Genomic DNA, 18571 nt, shown 5'->3' with positions numbered 1-18571 from the left:
CCTTAGTGCTCGAACAGAAACTAACATTCATACACTGACAGAACAGCCACCAGAGGCAATTCAGGGTTCAGTATCTTGCCCAAGGATACTTCAACATGCAGCCTGGGGGAGCCAGGAATTGAACCGCCGACCTTCTGATTAACTCTACCTCCTGAGCCAAATAACATTGTTAGTCTCTACCTAGACTAACAATATCATATCTTTCCTTTCCTTATCAGTTTTTAAAACGTGACCCACTTTCAAAACCACACAATCCGTATTTTCAGCATTGATTCATTGTTTATACACCCCGCCAAGGTCACTGAGGTCTGCTGATCAGTGCCCAGGACCAGGCTGAAGACCAGGGGCGATCGCTCTTTTTCAGCAGTTGCCCCCAAACTGTGAAATGAGCACCTCAGTGTGTCATTGGCTAATTCCTCAAATGGGCTCACTAACTATAGTGTTACAAACAATTTTTATGCAAGATAAACAAAACAAACTTATTGTTTAGAAATGTATTGATTGAATTCAGAACATTTCTAAACAAAACATTTTTTTGCCTATAGAAATGCTGATAAATGAAAAGAACACATCACAAATGCCTTTTAGAAATTGTTGCTCATATTGATGTACAGTATAACATGTTGGGGAAGAATGAAAACCTATATCCTTCAATAATTAAAGCACTCCCAAGCATGACTTTAGGGGTTGAGGGGAACGTACGAATATATTGTAATGATCTTGGATTTCAGAAGGATCATGTGGATCATTTTCTGAAGACTAAACTCTCAACTTAGTTTTGGCTTTGCTGCACCAGTTGAAGAAGAACCACGAGTCTTTTATTAATTATGCATTTTTGCCACGTGGCAGTTTATATTAGTATTTGTATTTGTTCTCCAGTTTCTTAGTTATCTTGAACATTTCATAGGGGGGGATGAGGACCTCTTGCTCTTTATCTTTAAGGGATGGATATTTTTTCAGAAAAGCACCAAAACAGGTCTCAATTTGAAAGCATGTCTTACTACCAAATTTCTTCAGGTCTGTTCTTTTAGAGCTGGAGGCAAAGAAACCAAACCGAATTATATCTTTGACATTGCCAGAAAGCACAAGATTTGTTCTGCGGTAAGTTGTGTGACATTTTTTGTTGTTACTGAGGATCTGAACGGCAGATGTTAGCCAGAAATGTAAGGAGTGGAATGCAAAGGATTTTCCATAGATTTTTCGGTTGGTCAGGACTGCTTTGTTGAATATACGATAAAACTTTTGATCATCAGATGTATAAACACAGATTGCTTGCTTATGCTCCTTAGTTAGAGCCTCCTGCCCTTTATCGATTGGTTCTAGTTTCTTGTTTGCACAATGTTCTGCTTTTTTCCAGACATTTGCAAAAATCTGCAGTTTTCTCTTTTTCAAAGTATTTGTCTTTGATCATTTCCGTCATTGTTTCGTTGCAGCCAAAGTACATGTCATCAACAGCATCTTCAGCCATGTTCAATGGGATGACCTGGTTAGCATCTTGCAGACTGAAGATGTAACTGATCTGGAGGGGAAGGAAGAACAGATGGGAAGGAAGGTCATGAATTAAATGCAGTTTGCACTGCTTTAACAAAGTGTAGCTTACTTTATACTTTTGCTGCTGAGACATTCTGTACTTCTGCAAACCCAAATCTTGTACTAGACTCAATTTACATGTTGGTACCAGCTCTCATACATATTCTATTCCCTCATCACTACCTGTATGTACTGTATTATGTATGTATTGTGGTGTCCCAAAGAGAACCCTGGCTAACAACCACCAATGGAGTAAATACGTTGAAAAAACACCTCACCGCTTACGGCCCCCACAAACCTTCTGTCCCCAGCAACTGGATCCTGGAAGCTGAATTTAGGACGACAAGAAGAAGATGTAGGATTATGGGGACAGAGCAGAGAGCAACTGAATACAATACACATTCAAACATTTGTCCCGCCCCTTAATATGACAAATGTCCAAGCTGTAGGACTGCAGGAAAAGGGCCCAACGAACCAGCCTCTGGTTAGGACACCTTTGTAGTTGGAGGCGGGGCATAGTCATCAATAGCCTGCACTTTTGCCCGCACTGGACACACTCTCCCTTGTCCCACTACACAGCCCAAATAAGTGACTGTAGCCTTCGCAAACTCACACTTGGCCAGATTAACAGTCAACTGGGCGTGAGCCAAACGGTCAAAAACCCTCTTGATGCGGTCAAGGTGACCATCCTAATCATCTGAAAAAAAACTACATCATCCAAATACACAGAACACCCATCCAAATCTCCAACAACCCTGTTCATCAGGCGCTTAAAGGTCGCTGGGGCATTCCACAAACTAAACGGCATCACTGCATATGAATACAAACCAGTAGGTGTAATAAATGCAGCAATCTCTCGCGCTCTTTCTGACAAAGGGACCTGCCAGGAGCCTTTCAATAGATCAAACTTACTCACAAACCTAGCGGACCCCACTTGGTCAATGCAGTCTTCCATAAGGGGGAGGGGAAAACAGTCTGGTTTTGTGACACTGTTTGCCTCCATAAAGTCTGTACAAGTTTGGGAGTGTTATCGAACTTCAGCACAAGCAGCAAGGTGATGCCCAACTGGAACTGGAGGGGTCCGTGATACCTTTCTGCAGCATATACTTAACCTCAGCATCCAGATGTTTACATTTCTCCGGGTGAACACGATAAAACCTCTGCTTAATCGGTTTACAATCCCCAACATCTATATCATGCTCAACCAAATGTGTGCGGGTAGGGGTATCACCAAACAGACCTGGATATTGCTTGATCAGGTCAGCTAACTGACTACGCAGAGACTCCTCCAAATGGCTTAACAAGCCATCCAGATTCCGCATGGACACTGAGTTCTTAAGCCGCCCATATAGCACCGCTTCATGTGGGCCCAACAAATCCTCCTCCCCTTGACCTACCACAGCCTGATTGGACACAGATACAGACAAGCAAGCTGGATGCACATCAGAAAGCTGTGCTTCAACTGCCTGCTATACACGAGCATAGTATGGTTTTAGCAAGTTGACATGACAGAGCTGAGTAGACGATCTACGACTGGGAGTAGCAATCACATAATTCTGGTCTGACACCTTTTTCCACCACTAAGTATGGCCCTGAAAACTTGAAATGGGGAAGTAACAATGGGCAACAGAGCAAGCACCTGATCTCCTGGCAAAAAAGCACGATCCTCTACTCTGTGGTCATAAAGATTTTTCATTTTGTACAACCATACCAACCATTGAATTCACAGACGGGTCTGTTGTCCGTCTTTGCGAGGGAGAGAGAGAGAGCGAGAGCCAGCGACAGAGCGAGAGGATGTGCGGCGCGAATATGCGCTGCGCAGCGCTGCAATCAAAAATGACTTTAAATGGGTCGCCAAATTTACTTGGGCGGCTGTTAATCTCCCTGGACGACCTGCCCAAGTAAAGCATATGTGTGGGAAACACTGGGCTGTTAAGTTATCTTGTTTCAAGTGTGGTGCTATACAGATAATATAACTTTAAATTATATTATTGTATTAATTATTAAATTATAGCAATATTATGAATCTTGATGGCATCTAAACCCTAATCCCCAACATAATGCCATGTAAGGCAAAGTAGTGCCAACAGAGTGCTTAGGAAAGCGCCCCGGAAACTTTCAAAAATCTGATTCTGAACAGAAGGAGGGACATTGAACTGGGACTGGGCATGAGGATAGCTGAAGGAATGTTTCATGGTTTGTGTGTCGGGGTGTGAGTGTGTGTGCTATGTGTGCATGAGAGTGAAAGAGAGAATGTCAGTATTTTCAACTTATGAAATAAAAGTGTTTGAATATTGTACAACTTGTATTATCATTCATATGCACGTACAACGCCGGTTAACATGAAAAAGTTGGCTAGTAAAATAGTTGAGGATTGGTAGGAGTTGGTTGATTTTAGAATCCACATGCCACAGTGTCAGGTGGACCAAAAACTTTATTTCCATCCCTCCGGCCACCCTCTCTTTCTCTCACCTTCTCCCTTTGTGTCCCACACATCTACCTTGACTTACACACACAAACAACACATTATCTCTGCGTTTGCTGATTGTTGTAGGTTTGTTGTTTGACTTAGATTAGATAGTAGTGGTTTATTTACTGAAGTTGTGATTGTTAATCCATGCTAAATGAATAAATTCTGTTATTCTTTTAAGAAGTTTGTAGTGTGACGACTTCCCCAGTCTGCCTGCCTGTATGTCTTCTCTGTTTTGCAGATTCTGGGTGTGGCTTGTAGGTAGAGCTGGGAGGGTCCAATGCGTCTACCTGCCCATCTGGGTTGGGCTTCCTAGAGGACATAAAAGGGCCGCCTTTCTAGAAATCACTCTCTCTGCTGGCCTGCTGCTTCAACCTCAGCTTTTGTTCCTTTGTTTGATTTGCTGCACCCACCAACATTTATTACACTTCATCCTCACTCATCCACACACTTCTGACATGACTGATCATATCTACCCACGCCACCAACTTAGTTAAGTTGTTTGTTAGTTTGAGTTAAATAAACCACTTTTGTTCTTATTATCTGTGTGAGGCCTCCCTTTTTGTTACCAGCCTTGACCCAGGTGGTAACAGAAGTTATTGTGTACGGTATTGTGATTGAAGTTGTTTGAGACAATGAGTGTACTGACTTCCTCCTTCCCTGGTGGTTTATTATTAACTTATGTTGTTTCATTGTTGTTGCTGTGGCTCAGCAGCAGTGGCAGGGACAGGAATTAGCATGCAGCTGAACAGGGTTAGGAGTCGGACGAACCGCCAACAGGACACCGGGTACAGGAGTCAGCCGGGTCCATGACCAGACCATGGGAGCAGGCGTTTGGCCGCCGGCTGGACTCGAGGAGCTGGAGTTGGCCATGTAGCTAATGGAACAGAGGAAACAGGAGTTGCTGTGTCTGTCTGATCACATATGAAATTGGTGTTTGGACTTTGCTACAACACTGGAGACAAAGTCAATAGTTGTTCAAGAAAGACAGAGCTTTACTGGAACTCTAAAAGAAACAATGATCCAAAACAAACAGGCAGCAGTGAAATGTAAAACCACAGGGAAAAAACTAACTAGCAGGGTGTTACGACCCAGGCTCTCAGGCCGCAACAATGGAGGAGGATGCAACTCAATTTTAACAAAGCTTAACATAAATTTATTTATTATAATGTGGTGTGGCCGTTCGTGATAAAAGTTACAATTAAAAGGTTTAACTGAAAATATCTTTTAAAAGTATCCAGCCAACAACAACAGCAAATTATCGGTCGTGCAGCTGGTACACAAATAAAATTCTCAATTAAAAAATCTCAGAAACATATGTTAAAAGGCACACCAACAACGCCACCTAGGGAATGAGCCCTAGTACTCACAGACACACAGGTTCTTTAAAATCGGGGTTTGGGCAGAGCAGAAACAAACCACAAAGGCGAAAATAACTTTAACAATTTATTACCACATTTAAAATAATGTTTATAAGTTTAAAAAGCCAAACTAAAATCAATGTCATGCCACAGGTTAAAAAGAGGGCTTATATAAGAGTGAAATTTTCCATAATTCGCCAGCTCTTGGCAACGGCAAACACTTACTCGGCCGATTCCTCCGTCCCATGGCCCAGCGGCTCCACGGGTCGCTCCGTCTGCTCCGCAGTCCTCACCGCTCGTCCTACAACATAGGAAGCACTGGCGAGTAGTGTGATCTCGTCAAATAGCCCACATCCTATGCTCCATGAGCCCGACTCTGCAGCCCTCCCCTATCTTGGTCCTCTTCATCAGCTAATCCTAATTCTTTCATCTCCCGTTCTTCATCTTCGTCTCTTGTTCTTCAGCACACTAGTTTACTCAAACACATCGTAAACTACTCTACTAATCTTGATCTTCTTATCATGCCTTTTCCTCACTAACCGCCAACTAAAAGATCCCTCGAAGGGCAACTACCCGAAAGGGAGAACATCCACCCGGTTGAGGAAACTCACTCCTGAAAAGTTGCGTACACTTTCTCTATACACTTAGACGATTACATGGCCATTATTCTAGATTTTACCAAAAATCCATATCTACACCGCTTCCAAACCACAGCTTGCTTCAGTGGCGTGGCCTAACAAGCCCCCAAGTGGTACCCGTTCTCATCCTAACCCATTGCCGCCGCTCCAAGCTCTCCGGTTTTCTCCAACCTCTGGGTTCCAAGGTCTGCAGAGAAACAGCAGGTCTTCCCATGACACTAGATTTCTAGGATTCACTCTGTAATCTGGATTGAAAGCTCATGCAGTTGCCCACTCCAACTGCAGCTTCTTCTGTATGGCTTGCTGACATTTCTCACAGCTGAAACCACCACCTATGGGCAATGCAAGGAAACACAAACAATAAAAAGTATTCCAGTATATTATTAGTAACTAGGCATGTATTACACAACAAAAAAAAAAACCCAATGCCATGACACACAGTATTTGTCTCCTCTATGAGCATGAATAAGAACTAATTTTTTTAGAAAGATTTTTCGTTCTAATAGTTCTGTCGATACTCCGACTGGGCACAAGTAGTGGGAGTTGGTCGGACCACCAACGGGGCTGATGTTAGTCGATCCTCCGACTGGGCATGAGGAGTAGGACTTGGTTGGATCACCGGCAGAGTAGAAACCGACCGATCCACCGACTGGGCACGAGGAGTGGGAGTCGGTCGGACCACCAATGGGGCTGATGTCAGTCGATCCTCTGACTGGGCATGAGGAGTAGGACTCGGTTGGATCACCGGCAGAGTAGAAACCGAACGATCCACCGACTGGGCATGAGGGGCAGGGGTTGGCCGGTTCACCATCGGAGCTGATGTCAGTCGATCCCCCTACTGGGCATGAGGAGAAGGGGTCGGCCAGACCACTGACGGAGCTGGTACTGGTCGGACCACTGATGGGGCACGAGGAACAGGAGTTGGCTTGACCACCAATGGGGATAGTGAAGGAGTTCTGGACAGTCTGGAGTTGATCAATAGATTTTTGGGTTAAACAGGTGAAAAGGCTGTTGCAATAATCCAGGCGTGATGAAGACGTGTAAAATGGTCCTTAAAAGTTAACATAGATCTTGCAATGTTTGCTATATTTCTAAGTTGATAGAAACATGATTGAACAAGCATTGTGGTGTGCTGCTCGAAATTTAAATTACTATGAAACCAGACACCAAGTTTCTTTGCAACAGGCTTAATTTGATTTACTAGGGAACCAGCAGATGGCAGTATTTGTTTTGCCATCTGCTGGGACCAGGATTTCTGTTTTGTCTGAGTTCAGCTGGAGGAAATTATTTGACATCCATTTTTTAACTTCACAAAGGCAGTTGTTAAGTGAACTCAGCATTCCAGGGTCTGTGGATCTGACAGGCAAGTACATTTGTGTGTCATCAACATAAATATGAAAAGAAATACCATGTTGAAGGATAATATGTGGGGAAGGGGAAGCAGATACAAGGAAAACAAAATGGGTCCTAAGACTGACCCCTGAGGCACACCATATTTAACTGGACAGAACGAAGAGACATAGTTGTTTACAGACACACAAAACTTCCTATTTGACAGGTAGGATGAAAACCATTCTAGGGCAGTACCAGAGATCCCCACCTAGTGCCTGAGTCTGTCTACCATGATGTTGTGATCAATGGTGTCAAAAGCAGCGCTAAGGTCCAGGAGTACCAGGACTGAGCACATTCCTTCATCAGCAGACATTAAAAGGTCATTGGTGACGTTAAGCAGGGCAGTCTCAGTGCTGTGGTACTTCCTGAAACCAGATTGAAACTTGTCAAATATTTTGTTATTTTCCAGTTCACCCAGAGAATTAAGAGTTGGCTGTTCATTTTCTCTGGTGATTACATTTTGTTTTAAGCCTGTTGCTCGCTAGATAAAATTATCATCTTGGTTAAAATTACAGTTAACATGACTTACAGATGCATCTTGCTAACCAAGATAGCTAGCTTCACACGAGCCAGGTCCACCGTCTCGTCCAAATATGGTCACGTCTGGTGCCAGTCTATGCTATTGAAATAGGGGGAAATCGAATAGGGGTGTGACTTTTTGTCATTTTGTTGTAAAATGCATAAACTTGGTGTGGCATTTGGTTCACTTCTTCAGTCTAATGGTGAATTCCATTCCTTATTTTTCAACTACCCCATGTTTTCAATTGTGCCCCTTGCCCCTTGAAACAGAGTTACTAGAGGAAGTGGTTAAAATCATAATACGTAATGGGACAACCCTTCAAGATCCCTGTACATCATCAGTAGTCAATGATGGCTCTTAAGTTAACAGATGCAACAAGTTTTTGCCAGACTTTTCCTTGACAACGTTTAAAATATGCCATCCTGTGGCAATCTCTCTTGTGTAGGTCATAGCTAGCCTTCTGCTAATGAATACATTTGTGTTAGGATAGACTGCAAACTAGTTTTGCTGTAGTTAGCCTACCTATGTTGGCTACAATGTAATGTTATAATGTTACATTGTAGCTGGCATGTTGCATAGTGATTGCTGGTGCTTTCACAATGCATTCTGGGAGCTTTCTCGTAGCCCTCCGTTTGAAATGTGCCTCTGAAACATCTCTGTTTCGAGGGCTGTGTAGTTACCCCTGTATTGCAACAAGAACCCGGATACTTTACCTCTAGGTGTGAAATTGCAAAATGAAGGGGTAGGGGCAAGTGGTGAAATGGGATTCATCCTTAGTGTCCATCACCAGGATGCCCATGGCATTGTGGTTCTAAAAATTTGACTGTTTTTATTACATGTCAACTAAAGTCTTGGTCCTTGGTCATTGTGCGAAATGTGAGGTACAACCTGCACAGGTTGCCAGTCCATTGCAGGGCACATATATACAAACAAGCACTCACACTCAACCTAAGGACAATTTAGAGTTGCCAGTTAACCTAGCCTGCATGACTTTGGATGGTGGGAGGACCAGAGCACCTGGAGAGAACCACACAGACAAGGGGAGAACATGCAGACTCCACACAGAAAGGCCTTGGAAGACTTAGGTTCGAACCCACAAACTTCTTGCTGTGAGGCGACATTGATAACCACTGCTGACAGGACAGTGAATAGCAATAGGAAATGAGGAGTGTGAAAGGGGGATACCCGCTACAAAGGGTGATAGGCTGGACTCAAACCTAGGCTATAGCAATAAGGACTCAGTCTCGTACATTGGACGGGCACCAAGTGAGCTAACCACACTCCACCTGAAGTTAAAATAAAAATAAAAAAAAGCTGTAAGAGCAACCTCGTAGTGCAAATACTTTAGTTAGCTGAGCCACCAAGCTTTGCTGGTTGTTGATAAAAGGAAACAGAGAGCATTGGTATTCAGATCTGTGGAAGTGATTAATAAAAGACAAACAACTTGAACATTACTTATCCCCCCAAAATAAGGACAAATGATCTTCGTGGACCTGATGGCAAAGGACAAAATCTGTTTTTTTTTTATATATCTCTATCCTTTCCCTTCTCTTTTTTGCACCGAGGAGAAGAAAGAGACATGCTATCAAAATGATAGGAAGAGAAAATCCTATCATTTGATTGTCTGAGAGACTGCCATCTCCCACCTCCACATGCTCAACACCCTATTAGAAAAAGAGAACAATAGAACAGCTCTCTGTGACACTGTGCCTTGTCAAATGCCAAGTTGGTGTCAGTACTACTGTTAGCGAGCATTTTGTTACTTTCCTGTGCTTGACACATCAGGTACAGGCCTAACAGATGTCTTCTTGAAGAATAAATAGCAAATAACTTGGTATTTGGTTGGATGAACATCTTACTTTTAAAACACATATTTAATATTATGACTTGATGAGAAAGTTAAGATTCGAAATTGGTTTCTTTCATAGAAAAATTGGTTTCTTTTATAGAAACAAATTATGTCTATGTCTTGTGTGAAAGAGACAACAATCACATGTATCATAAACTCTGAGATGCATTCTGGAAGAGACACACTGGAGAAGAACCTTATAACCAACATTGTCATATTGTTGTAATTTTCTTGATGCTTTTAGATTTTAATACATCAGAGATACAGTCATACAGTTTAGCGTCAGCCTTCAACATCATTTAATCATTCAAGTGAGAATTTTGCAGCCTATACCGCCCTTTTTGTAGAAGGCCTCAGTTACAGTATGCTTCTGAAATTCCATGCAGGCCACATTAACTTTGTTCTCATACTGTCCTGGTCCCAACATACGCCAACATTTACTCACATAGCTGACACTTTTATTGAAAGAGACTTAGAATTGCTACACATGTCAGAGGTTGCACCCCTCTGGAGCAATGGTGTCCCACGCCAAAGGCAAGCATCTTATCTATACACCATCAACACCAGCCTACCAGTAACCCTGACAATTTGTTTGTTTTTGGATTTACATTTTTCTTCTGCCTGTTTGTTTTCGATAGTTGTTTCTTTTTGACTTCCAGTGAAGCTCTGCCCCTGCTGAACAACTATTGACTTTGGTGTCACAGCAAAGAGTACATTAACAACATTCACATGAGATTAGGCACATGACATTTGATAAAAAAAGATGTATTTACAAGGTTTGCGAACACCACCTATGTGACTAGGATGTTCATTAAACAAACAATACTCTGCAGAAAAGTATAAAAGAACTGCTCTCTATGCACACATGCAGATCATAGCTGCTTCCAGGGTGTTTGAAAACTACAAGGTAGGTCTTTGAATGGATTAGTAACTGACATTCATTATCTTTTCTACCATATGTATATTTTTTGGCCATTAAATAACTGATAAATTCAGGTACCTCTTCACATTGCAGATAGGTAATGACAAGCTAAAAATCCCTTAATAAATATCTTCATAACAAAAATGAAAATGTCTTAGGTAAAATTGTTGTTTTGTTGTTATAAAGTTTCGGATTTGAGAGATGTAATGCAATTTGAAATGGATAGTATATTGATGCTACTTATTCATCAAATATTAACAAAATAATTCTGAATGAGAACAAGGATGAGCAACAGCTTGAGAGGCTGATAAAATATCTACTATTCCCAGCAATGGTGCTAAAACCTTGATTTAATTAAGTACATAATATGAATGTACAATAATGATTGATGTATTTGGGTTATGCCTAGTTACTATTACAGATCAATGATAAAGTTATAAATTTGTACCAATATTCATTTTTCAGAAAGGTCTGAATGTGCATCAGATCCAGGGGGAAGAGTTTGTGATACAATCCTTAACATTCCTGATACTGAAGATTGTTTTTTTTTTTATGTTAGGAAAAGATTGTGGTCATGGTTAACAGAAACATTTATGGTGATACTCTCTTTTGTGATCTTGATGTCTTGGTCAGGTAAGGGATCTTATAAAGGCAAGTTAGATCTAAATTTAAAAAAAAATTACTTAAAGGCGGGTGGGAATTTATCTACGAGCAAAAACATTTGATATAGATGGTGATCGCTATGTATGTTTTAAACTGTCTTTTAATACAAAGAATTCAAAAAACAAACAAATAAAAAGAAACCAACATTTACCAACATATCCCATAGTGAAGCCTGGCACTGTGCACAACTCAACAGTAGACAAGGGAACTGTGGAGCTAGTGATGTGTTGGCCGCGAACGAGTCAGCTCTATGAGCCGGCTCTTTGAAGTAACTGATGGCTAGCTCCCGTCACTGCATATTGTAAGATATGGCATTACTGCACTCATCTGTAAAAAAAAAAATTATATTTTTGCACTTCTGGTTAGATGCTTCTGTATCCGTATTCTGCATAATGACAATAAAGTTTTAATCTCAGCAGAAGTGGTCCTAAATGATGAGCCGTCCTATCCCATCACTATGAGGAGCTGAAGTTAGTCTCAAAAGTGCCTGTAAATGGCATATTATTAATAGCTTTTTCATTGTTTAAATAGACATTTCAAACAAGCTTTAGTTTGATCTTGACCTCCTCCCATTGCGTGCAAAAGGGCCTCATAAGCTATTATGGTCTGTTTTTTGGGATCTTTTTTAATCCATAGACACCTCAGACCAACTATACATTCATTTGGGCGTCCTCCTAAATGTTTTTGACAGGTTATGCACCTTGTGAAGACATGAATGTGTGTGTTTTATTTGCCTGAGAGAAATAAAAGTAAAAAAAATAAACATTATCCTAGCAACACCTATTTTGTTCACCTGGCAAAACTGTTTCACAGATGAAAAAAAAGGAACTCAGAAAGATAATCCTGGCAAAACTGTCATTAAGACATAAGCAGAGGAAAGAAAACAAATTAAGATCAGACTTTTTTCCACTTGCCTCTCAGGGCTTCCACACAACTATGCTTCTGACGTGTATTTTTTCACTAACCTCACATTCAATTTCATCTTTTGTGTTCCATGTTGACCATTATCAGTTACACAGCTTTAATTTAGACTCAGTTCAGACTTTACTGTTACAGTTAACGATGTCTGTCTGTGGTCTCTCTGGGTGCTTCGGCTTCCTCCTGTAGTCCAAAGACATGCAGGTTAATTGGTGACTCTATATTGCCCTTAGGTGTGAGTGTAGACAGAAACAGTTATTTGGTCATGTGTATGAAGATGAAAATAGTATGTAGAGGTGGACATTAGGTGAGCTTCTTTCCTGATCTTTAAATTTTGAAATTAGTTGTTCTTTGTCTTAAAAGTACATATGAATCTTATGTATGTGTGTAAATATATGCAAATGTCTTTAAATCATGGTCTAATAACTAAAAAATAATATCAGTGTTACATAGAAATGTGGTGAACTTTCTCTACAGGATGATTTCTCCAGGTGTGGTCTTTGTCTTATTGGCTGTTCTGGGACAGACAAGTGGCTTTTCTGGTGAGATAATTTTTTAATGTTTTCAATCAAAAAGTTGATATTTCTCCATTGACCAATTTTAGTTTTTAAATAAATAAGGAATTTTTTAAGAGGGCCAGTTCACTTCAATAAATCAAAACAAAGCAAACGCACATGCACACAACTTAGGGCTGGACGATATGATCTAAAATCAAAATCCCGATTAAATAAACACTTACGATTAATTAACAATTGTTTTGTTTGTATTTTTGCACTAGTTCACTGACAAGGTTGGTTGGCTGTGAATATGCTTAACTATTAAAAGCGGGATTTTTTCTTTGATTCACAGATATCAAAAATCGATTATCTAAATAGTAATTGATAATGTAATTGATAATGACAAACATTTCACCCGATTATTAATATCAATGCGCTGCTAATGATTTTTACATGCATTACTGCATTTTTACAGCGTTTGACTAACTTCCTGTCCTCATTCTTCACAGAACATCTACGTGACAGGTTCTGGTATGAGAGTAGTAGTAAGTGAGGTCTTTTAAGGGCAGTGCAATGTAGCGTGTGTGTGGGTGAGCAAATGTGAGGAGCAAGCAACAGAAAATGATGGTGAAACTGAGTACGTTGTTGGACTGGCACTAAATGTACATGTAGGTCAGAGTCAGTCTGTTAATAAAATGTTGTTTCTCCAGCTGCTGGAAAATGAAAGAGATTAGTGCAAGCTAACATCTCCCTATGCTTCAAATTGCTGTCTGGAATCTAAACATGACGGGAAGGGGCGGAGTCACATGACTATACACACGGTGGTGTTTAAGGGGAAAGTACATGAACAACATGATGAACACTAACAGTGTGGAACATGATTAGAACAATTAAATAACCAACATGTTAAAATTAGTTTGGTTGGAGGTTCTGAGTTTTGGATTTGATTACTTCTGTCAGGATCCTGATGAGTGCACGGAGCCCAAACACAAGACACTAGAGAGCCGACGTCAAGTTCAGGATTTTAATCCAAACCAAAAACAAGCATTAAAGCTTACAGGTTGCAAAGACTGGTACATCCAAAATGATGAACATGTAGTTCCAAGAACAGGCAGGACACACATCACACTACACATGACAAGAGGCAGGAAGACAGAGTAATAACTGAGGGAACAGACGGAGCACTTGTACTGGCAGACATGGGGCAAAATAATAACCAACACAGACAGAACACATGTAACGAAATACCAGACAAGAATCTAACTCAGACAATAACAGAAACCCATGTAAACAGACAAACGCCGACCAACTATAACACAGGGATCATAACAGACAAAACCTAAACGAGAACCCAGAACTAGAACCCAGAGTACCGAGCAGACTAAACCAAAATGATGCAGAGAAAGAACTAGAAGCAAATACTACAACATGAACTAAGGCACAGGACTAGGAACAAAAACCAAGACTCCCCAACAAGACACACAGACAGGACTGAAACCCAAAACCCAGACACAGAGAAAACAAAATCAAAACACAAAGAAGATATAAAATAATATAATCCAGACAAGCCCAGGACAGGATCGAGACAACTTGATCAATTTATCGTCCAGCCCTAATGCAATTTTTAACGTTAAGCCATGCAAATATAACAGTTGTGATATAAAAATGTTTTCACAATGTTTACAGTTCAAAATAAATATTGTATACTAATTGTAATTTCTTTAGTATCCTTGGTCAAATCATGTAATACTTTGGTGGAGGTCACTGATCAGCCTTCAGGTAACACTGATCCAACTGCTTATTTGTACCATCAATAGTGTCCAATAGATGCCTCTGAGCAGATAATGACAGTATAAGTTCAAATAAATATGCTGACTGTTCTTTAGTAGCTTCGGTCAGATCAAACCATGTAATACTAAGTATGAATTTCTCAAACTATCTTAAATAAAACATTTTACGACTCTGCCTAGATACAAATATTGCTAAAGGTGGGAAAGCAACTCAGTCCTCGCTGTTTGAGAATGCTGTCCCTGAAAGGGCCGTTGATGGAAATCGTGCTAGCAACTGGCCGGAGGGTTCCTGTACACACACACAAAAGGATCAAAATCCATGGTGGAGTCTGGACCTCCTGAAAACGTATAAGATCAACACTGTCACAATCACCAACAGAAAAGATTGTTGCCCCGAAAGGCTCAATGGTGCTGAGATCCGCATCGGAAATTCCATCATCGACAACCGCAATGCTAATCCCAGGTAACAGACCTTTGTGTCTTAAAGTAGGTTTAAATATTCAACACTTCTAGTTATATGAAATTAGTGCACTGGATATCTACTTAATTCCAAACAGAAATCAATATTTAGGACATCAGTATTTAAACAGAACTACTGCTGAGATATATGCTTACTGTTCATCTTTTAAAATTATTTTACAAATACTTGTGTTTTCTTATTCATCAGATGTGCAGTGATCTCATCTATCGCTGCTGGGGCCTCACAAACCTTTGTTTGTAATGGAATGGAAGGCCGTTATGTAAACATTGTGATTCCTGGAAGACAAGAATACCTGACACTGTGTGAGGTGGAGGTCACTGGTCAGCCTTCAGGTAACACTGATCCAACTGCTGATTTGTACCATCTATAGTGTCCAATAGATGCCTCTGAGCAGATAGAGGCAGTATAAGTTCAAATAAACATGCTGACAGTTCTTTAGTAGCTTTGGTCAGATCAAACCATGTAATACTAAGTATGAATTTCTCAAACTATCTTAAATAAAACATTTTACGACTCTGCCTAGATACAAATATTGCTAAAGGTGGGAAAGTGACTCAGTCCTCGCTGTTTGAGAATGCTGTCCCTGAAAGGGCCGTTGATGGAAATCGTGCTAGCAACTGGCCGGAGGGTTCCTGTACACACACACAAAAGGATCAAAATCCATGGTGGAGTCTGGACCTCCTGAAAACGTATAAGATCAACACTGTCACAATCACCAACAGAAAAGATTGTTGCCCCGAAAGGCTCAATGGTGCTGAGATCCGCATCGGAAACTCCCTCACTGACAACGGCAATGCTAATCCCAGGTAACAGACCTTTGTGTCTTTGATTAGGTTTGAGCATTTAACATTTGTTGTGTAAGTTAGAGGAAATTAGTGCACTTGAGATCTACATCATTTCCGAACAGTAATATTTCACCATAACATCAACAGTATGCAAATACAACTACTGCTGAGATCTATGCATAACATTCACTTGGTAAAATTATTTTACAAATACTTGTGATTTCTTATTCATCAGATGTGCAGTGATCTCATCTATCGCTGCTGGGGCCTCACAAACCTTTGTTTGTAATGGAATGGAAGGCCGTTATGTAAACATTGTGATTCCTGGAAGACAAGAATACCTGACACTGTGTGAGGTGGAGGTCACTGGTCAGCCTTCAGGTAACACTGATCCAACTGCTGATTTGTACCATCTATAGTGTCCAATAGATGCCTCTGAGCAGATAATGACAGTATAAGTTCAAATAAACATGCTGACTGTTCTTTAGTAGCTTCGGTCAGATCAAACCATGTAATACTAAGTATGAATTTCTCAAACTATCTTAAATAAAACATTTTACAACTCTGCCTAGATACAAATATTGCTAAAGGTGGGAAAGCGACTCAGTCCTCGCTGTATGGGAATGCTGTCCCTGAAAGGGCCGTTGATGGAAATCGTGCTAGCAACTGGCCAGAGGGTTCCTGTACACACACACAAAAGGATCAAAATCCATGGTGGAGTCTGGACCTCCTGAAAACGTATAAGATCAACACTGTCACAATCACCAACAGAAAAGATTGTTGCCCCGAAAGGCTCAATGGTGCTGAGATCCGCATCGGAAATTCCATCATCGACAACCGCAATGCTAATCCCAGGTAACAGACCTTTGTGTCTTAAAGTAGGTTTAAATATTCAACACTTCTCGTTATATGAAATTAGTGCACTGGATATCTACTTAATTCCAAACAGAAATCAATATTTAGGACATCAGTATTTAAACAGAACTACTGCTGAGATATATGCTTACTGTTCATCTGGTAAAATTATTTTCTTATTCATCAGATGTGCAGTGATCTCATCTATCGCTGCTGGGGCCTCACAAACCTTTGTTTGTAATGGAATGGAAGGCCGTTATGTAAACATTGTGATTCCTGGAAGACAAGAATACCTGACACTGTGTGAGGTGGAGGTCACTGGTCAGCCTTAGTATCCAGTTTACTTTAAAGCCTATTAATTCAAACTTTCTGCTTCTTTTCCTTCAATAAAGTGTGCTTACTTGTCAATGACCTGTGCGTCTATGTTTACAGACATGCTGGTAGGTTACAAAGAGATTTTGTTGCTTTACACCAGAAATGTTGTGTTTTTCACACAGCAGACGAACAGTAAAAAGTCATTAATGAACAAACAAGCAGATGATTGGGGTGGCAGGGCCGGTGGGGGCAGGAGGCAGGCAGACTGAAGTAGGTGCAATATGGACTGATCTGGATTTACAAGAGTGTACACAGTTGTTTTAGGTCCCCTTACACAAGAATGGAAAGAGTACTGGACTATTTTACAAGTACTTTTACTTCAAGTACATTTTACTCATGTACAAGTAAAATTTCTTCTGTAATAATGTATTTACATAAAAGTGAAGAAATAGGTCAGTGAACATGTATTCTGAGTCAATGTTACTGCATTACAATTTGAAAAGGTTATGTCTGTGTACATGGTAGAGGCCATTGTCCTGTCCATGGTTCAAGTAATGTACCACAGTCCTGCCATTGTACAAAAAATTGTACCTCAGATTGTTCCCGGTTTGAGGCTGGTCTGAACAGATCATCTGCCCAGCTGATCCTGTAGTGTGAGGCATTTACATATATTATCTTAATGTTACGTTACGTTACGTCAAAAATGATTGTTACACACTCACCTTTAAGATAATTCTTGTAATTTCATTCAACCACCAATGTAAATTGTTTTCTTAGATTTTTATCTTTGTCTTTCTCTCCACATACAACTCACCATCTCCTTTTTCTCTCACTCCCTCGTATTGCTTAGTTTTACATTTTTACACTGAACAAAATGATAAATGCAACACTTTTCTCTTTGCCCCCATTCATCATGAGCTGAACTCAAAGATCTAAGACTTTCTCTATGTACACAAAAGGCCTATTTCTCTCAAATATTGTTCACAAATCTGTCAAAATCTGTGTCAGTGAGCACTTCTCCTTGCCAAGGTAATCCACCTCACAGGTGGATGGATATCAAGATGCTGATCAGACAGCATGGGTATTGCATAAGTGTGCCTTAGGCTGGCCACAATAAAAGGCCACTCAAACGGTTTCAGAAGCTAAAAGTTTAATTCTGTTTCCTCTACAGAGTCCTACGATATTTGCTGTGACTTTACTGTGCTCATAGACACGTTTAAAATGACTGACAGCAGCCTTTCTAATCATGAAAGGAAATCATTAGAGAAAACACTCAGCAGCCTACTAAATAAAGAAATCTGAATGAAATTTGAATGAAATTGAATTTGAATGAAAATTCAAATTTTGTCAGAGACGATCTGTGCATCACAGCAATGCAGCTGCTATAATCGTGACTAAACGAGTGCAAACAGCTGCTGACATCAACTTATTAGGCTGTAATGTCAACCAGAGCATTCAGCAGTGATCTGCTGTTTTTATATTAGTGCTCACTATGTAGTCTACGCATGTCATTCCACCTGCATAGTCCTGTGATCAGTGTTGGGAAGGTTACTTTCTAAATGTAATCGGTCGGACTGTCACTTTA

At 40.5% G+C, this 18571-nt stretch overlaps 1 protein-coding gene across 4 annotated transcripts in view; it reads left to right on the top strand.

Moving 5' to 3' along the window:
* Window positions 1-17082, top strand: part of LOC119886057 — a 54319-nt gene extending 37237 nt beyond the window's left edge. For all 4 annotated transcript variants that reach the window (XM_038696544.1, XM_038696541.1, XM_038696539.1 and 1 more), the window contains 5 exons: window positions 15218-15363; window positions 15555-15837; window positions 16052-16197; window positions 16389-16671; window positions 16859-17082. In XM_038696544.1, coding sequence (XP_038552472.1) covers window positions 15218-15363; window positions 15555-15837; window positions 16052-16197; window positions 16389-16671; window positions 16859-17003 — 1003 coding nt within the window. In that variant the 3' untranslated portion in view covers window positions 17004-17082. The remainder of the gene's footprint in view (window positions 1-15217; window positions 15364-15554; window positions 15838-16051; window positions 16198-16388; window positions 16672-16858) is intronic.
* Window positions 17083-18571: the final 1489 nt, after the last annotated feature.

Source organism: Micropterus salmoides, unplaced genomic scaffold (genome assembly GCF_014851395.1).
Source record: "Micropterus salmoides isolate LMB-PRFRI ecotype aquatic unplaced genomic scaffold, ASM1485139v1 Ms_hic_scaffold_4, whole genome shotgun sequence".
In the NCBI taxonomy this organism is placed as follows: Eukaryota; Metazoa; Chordata; class Actinopteri; order Centrarchiformes; family Centrarchidae; genus Micropterus; species Micropterus salmoides.
Note: the sequence above shows the minus strand (reverse complement) of the source record. Positions and strands in the feature narration are given on the sequence as shown.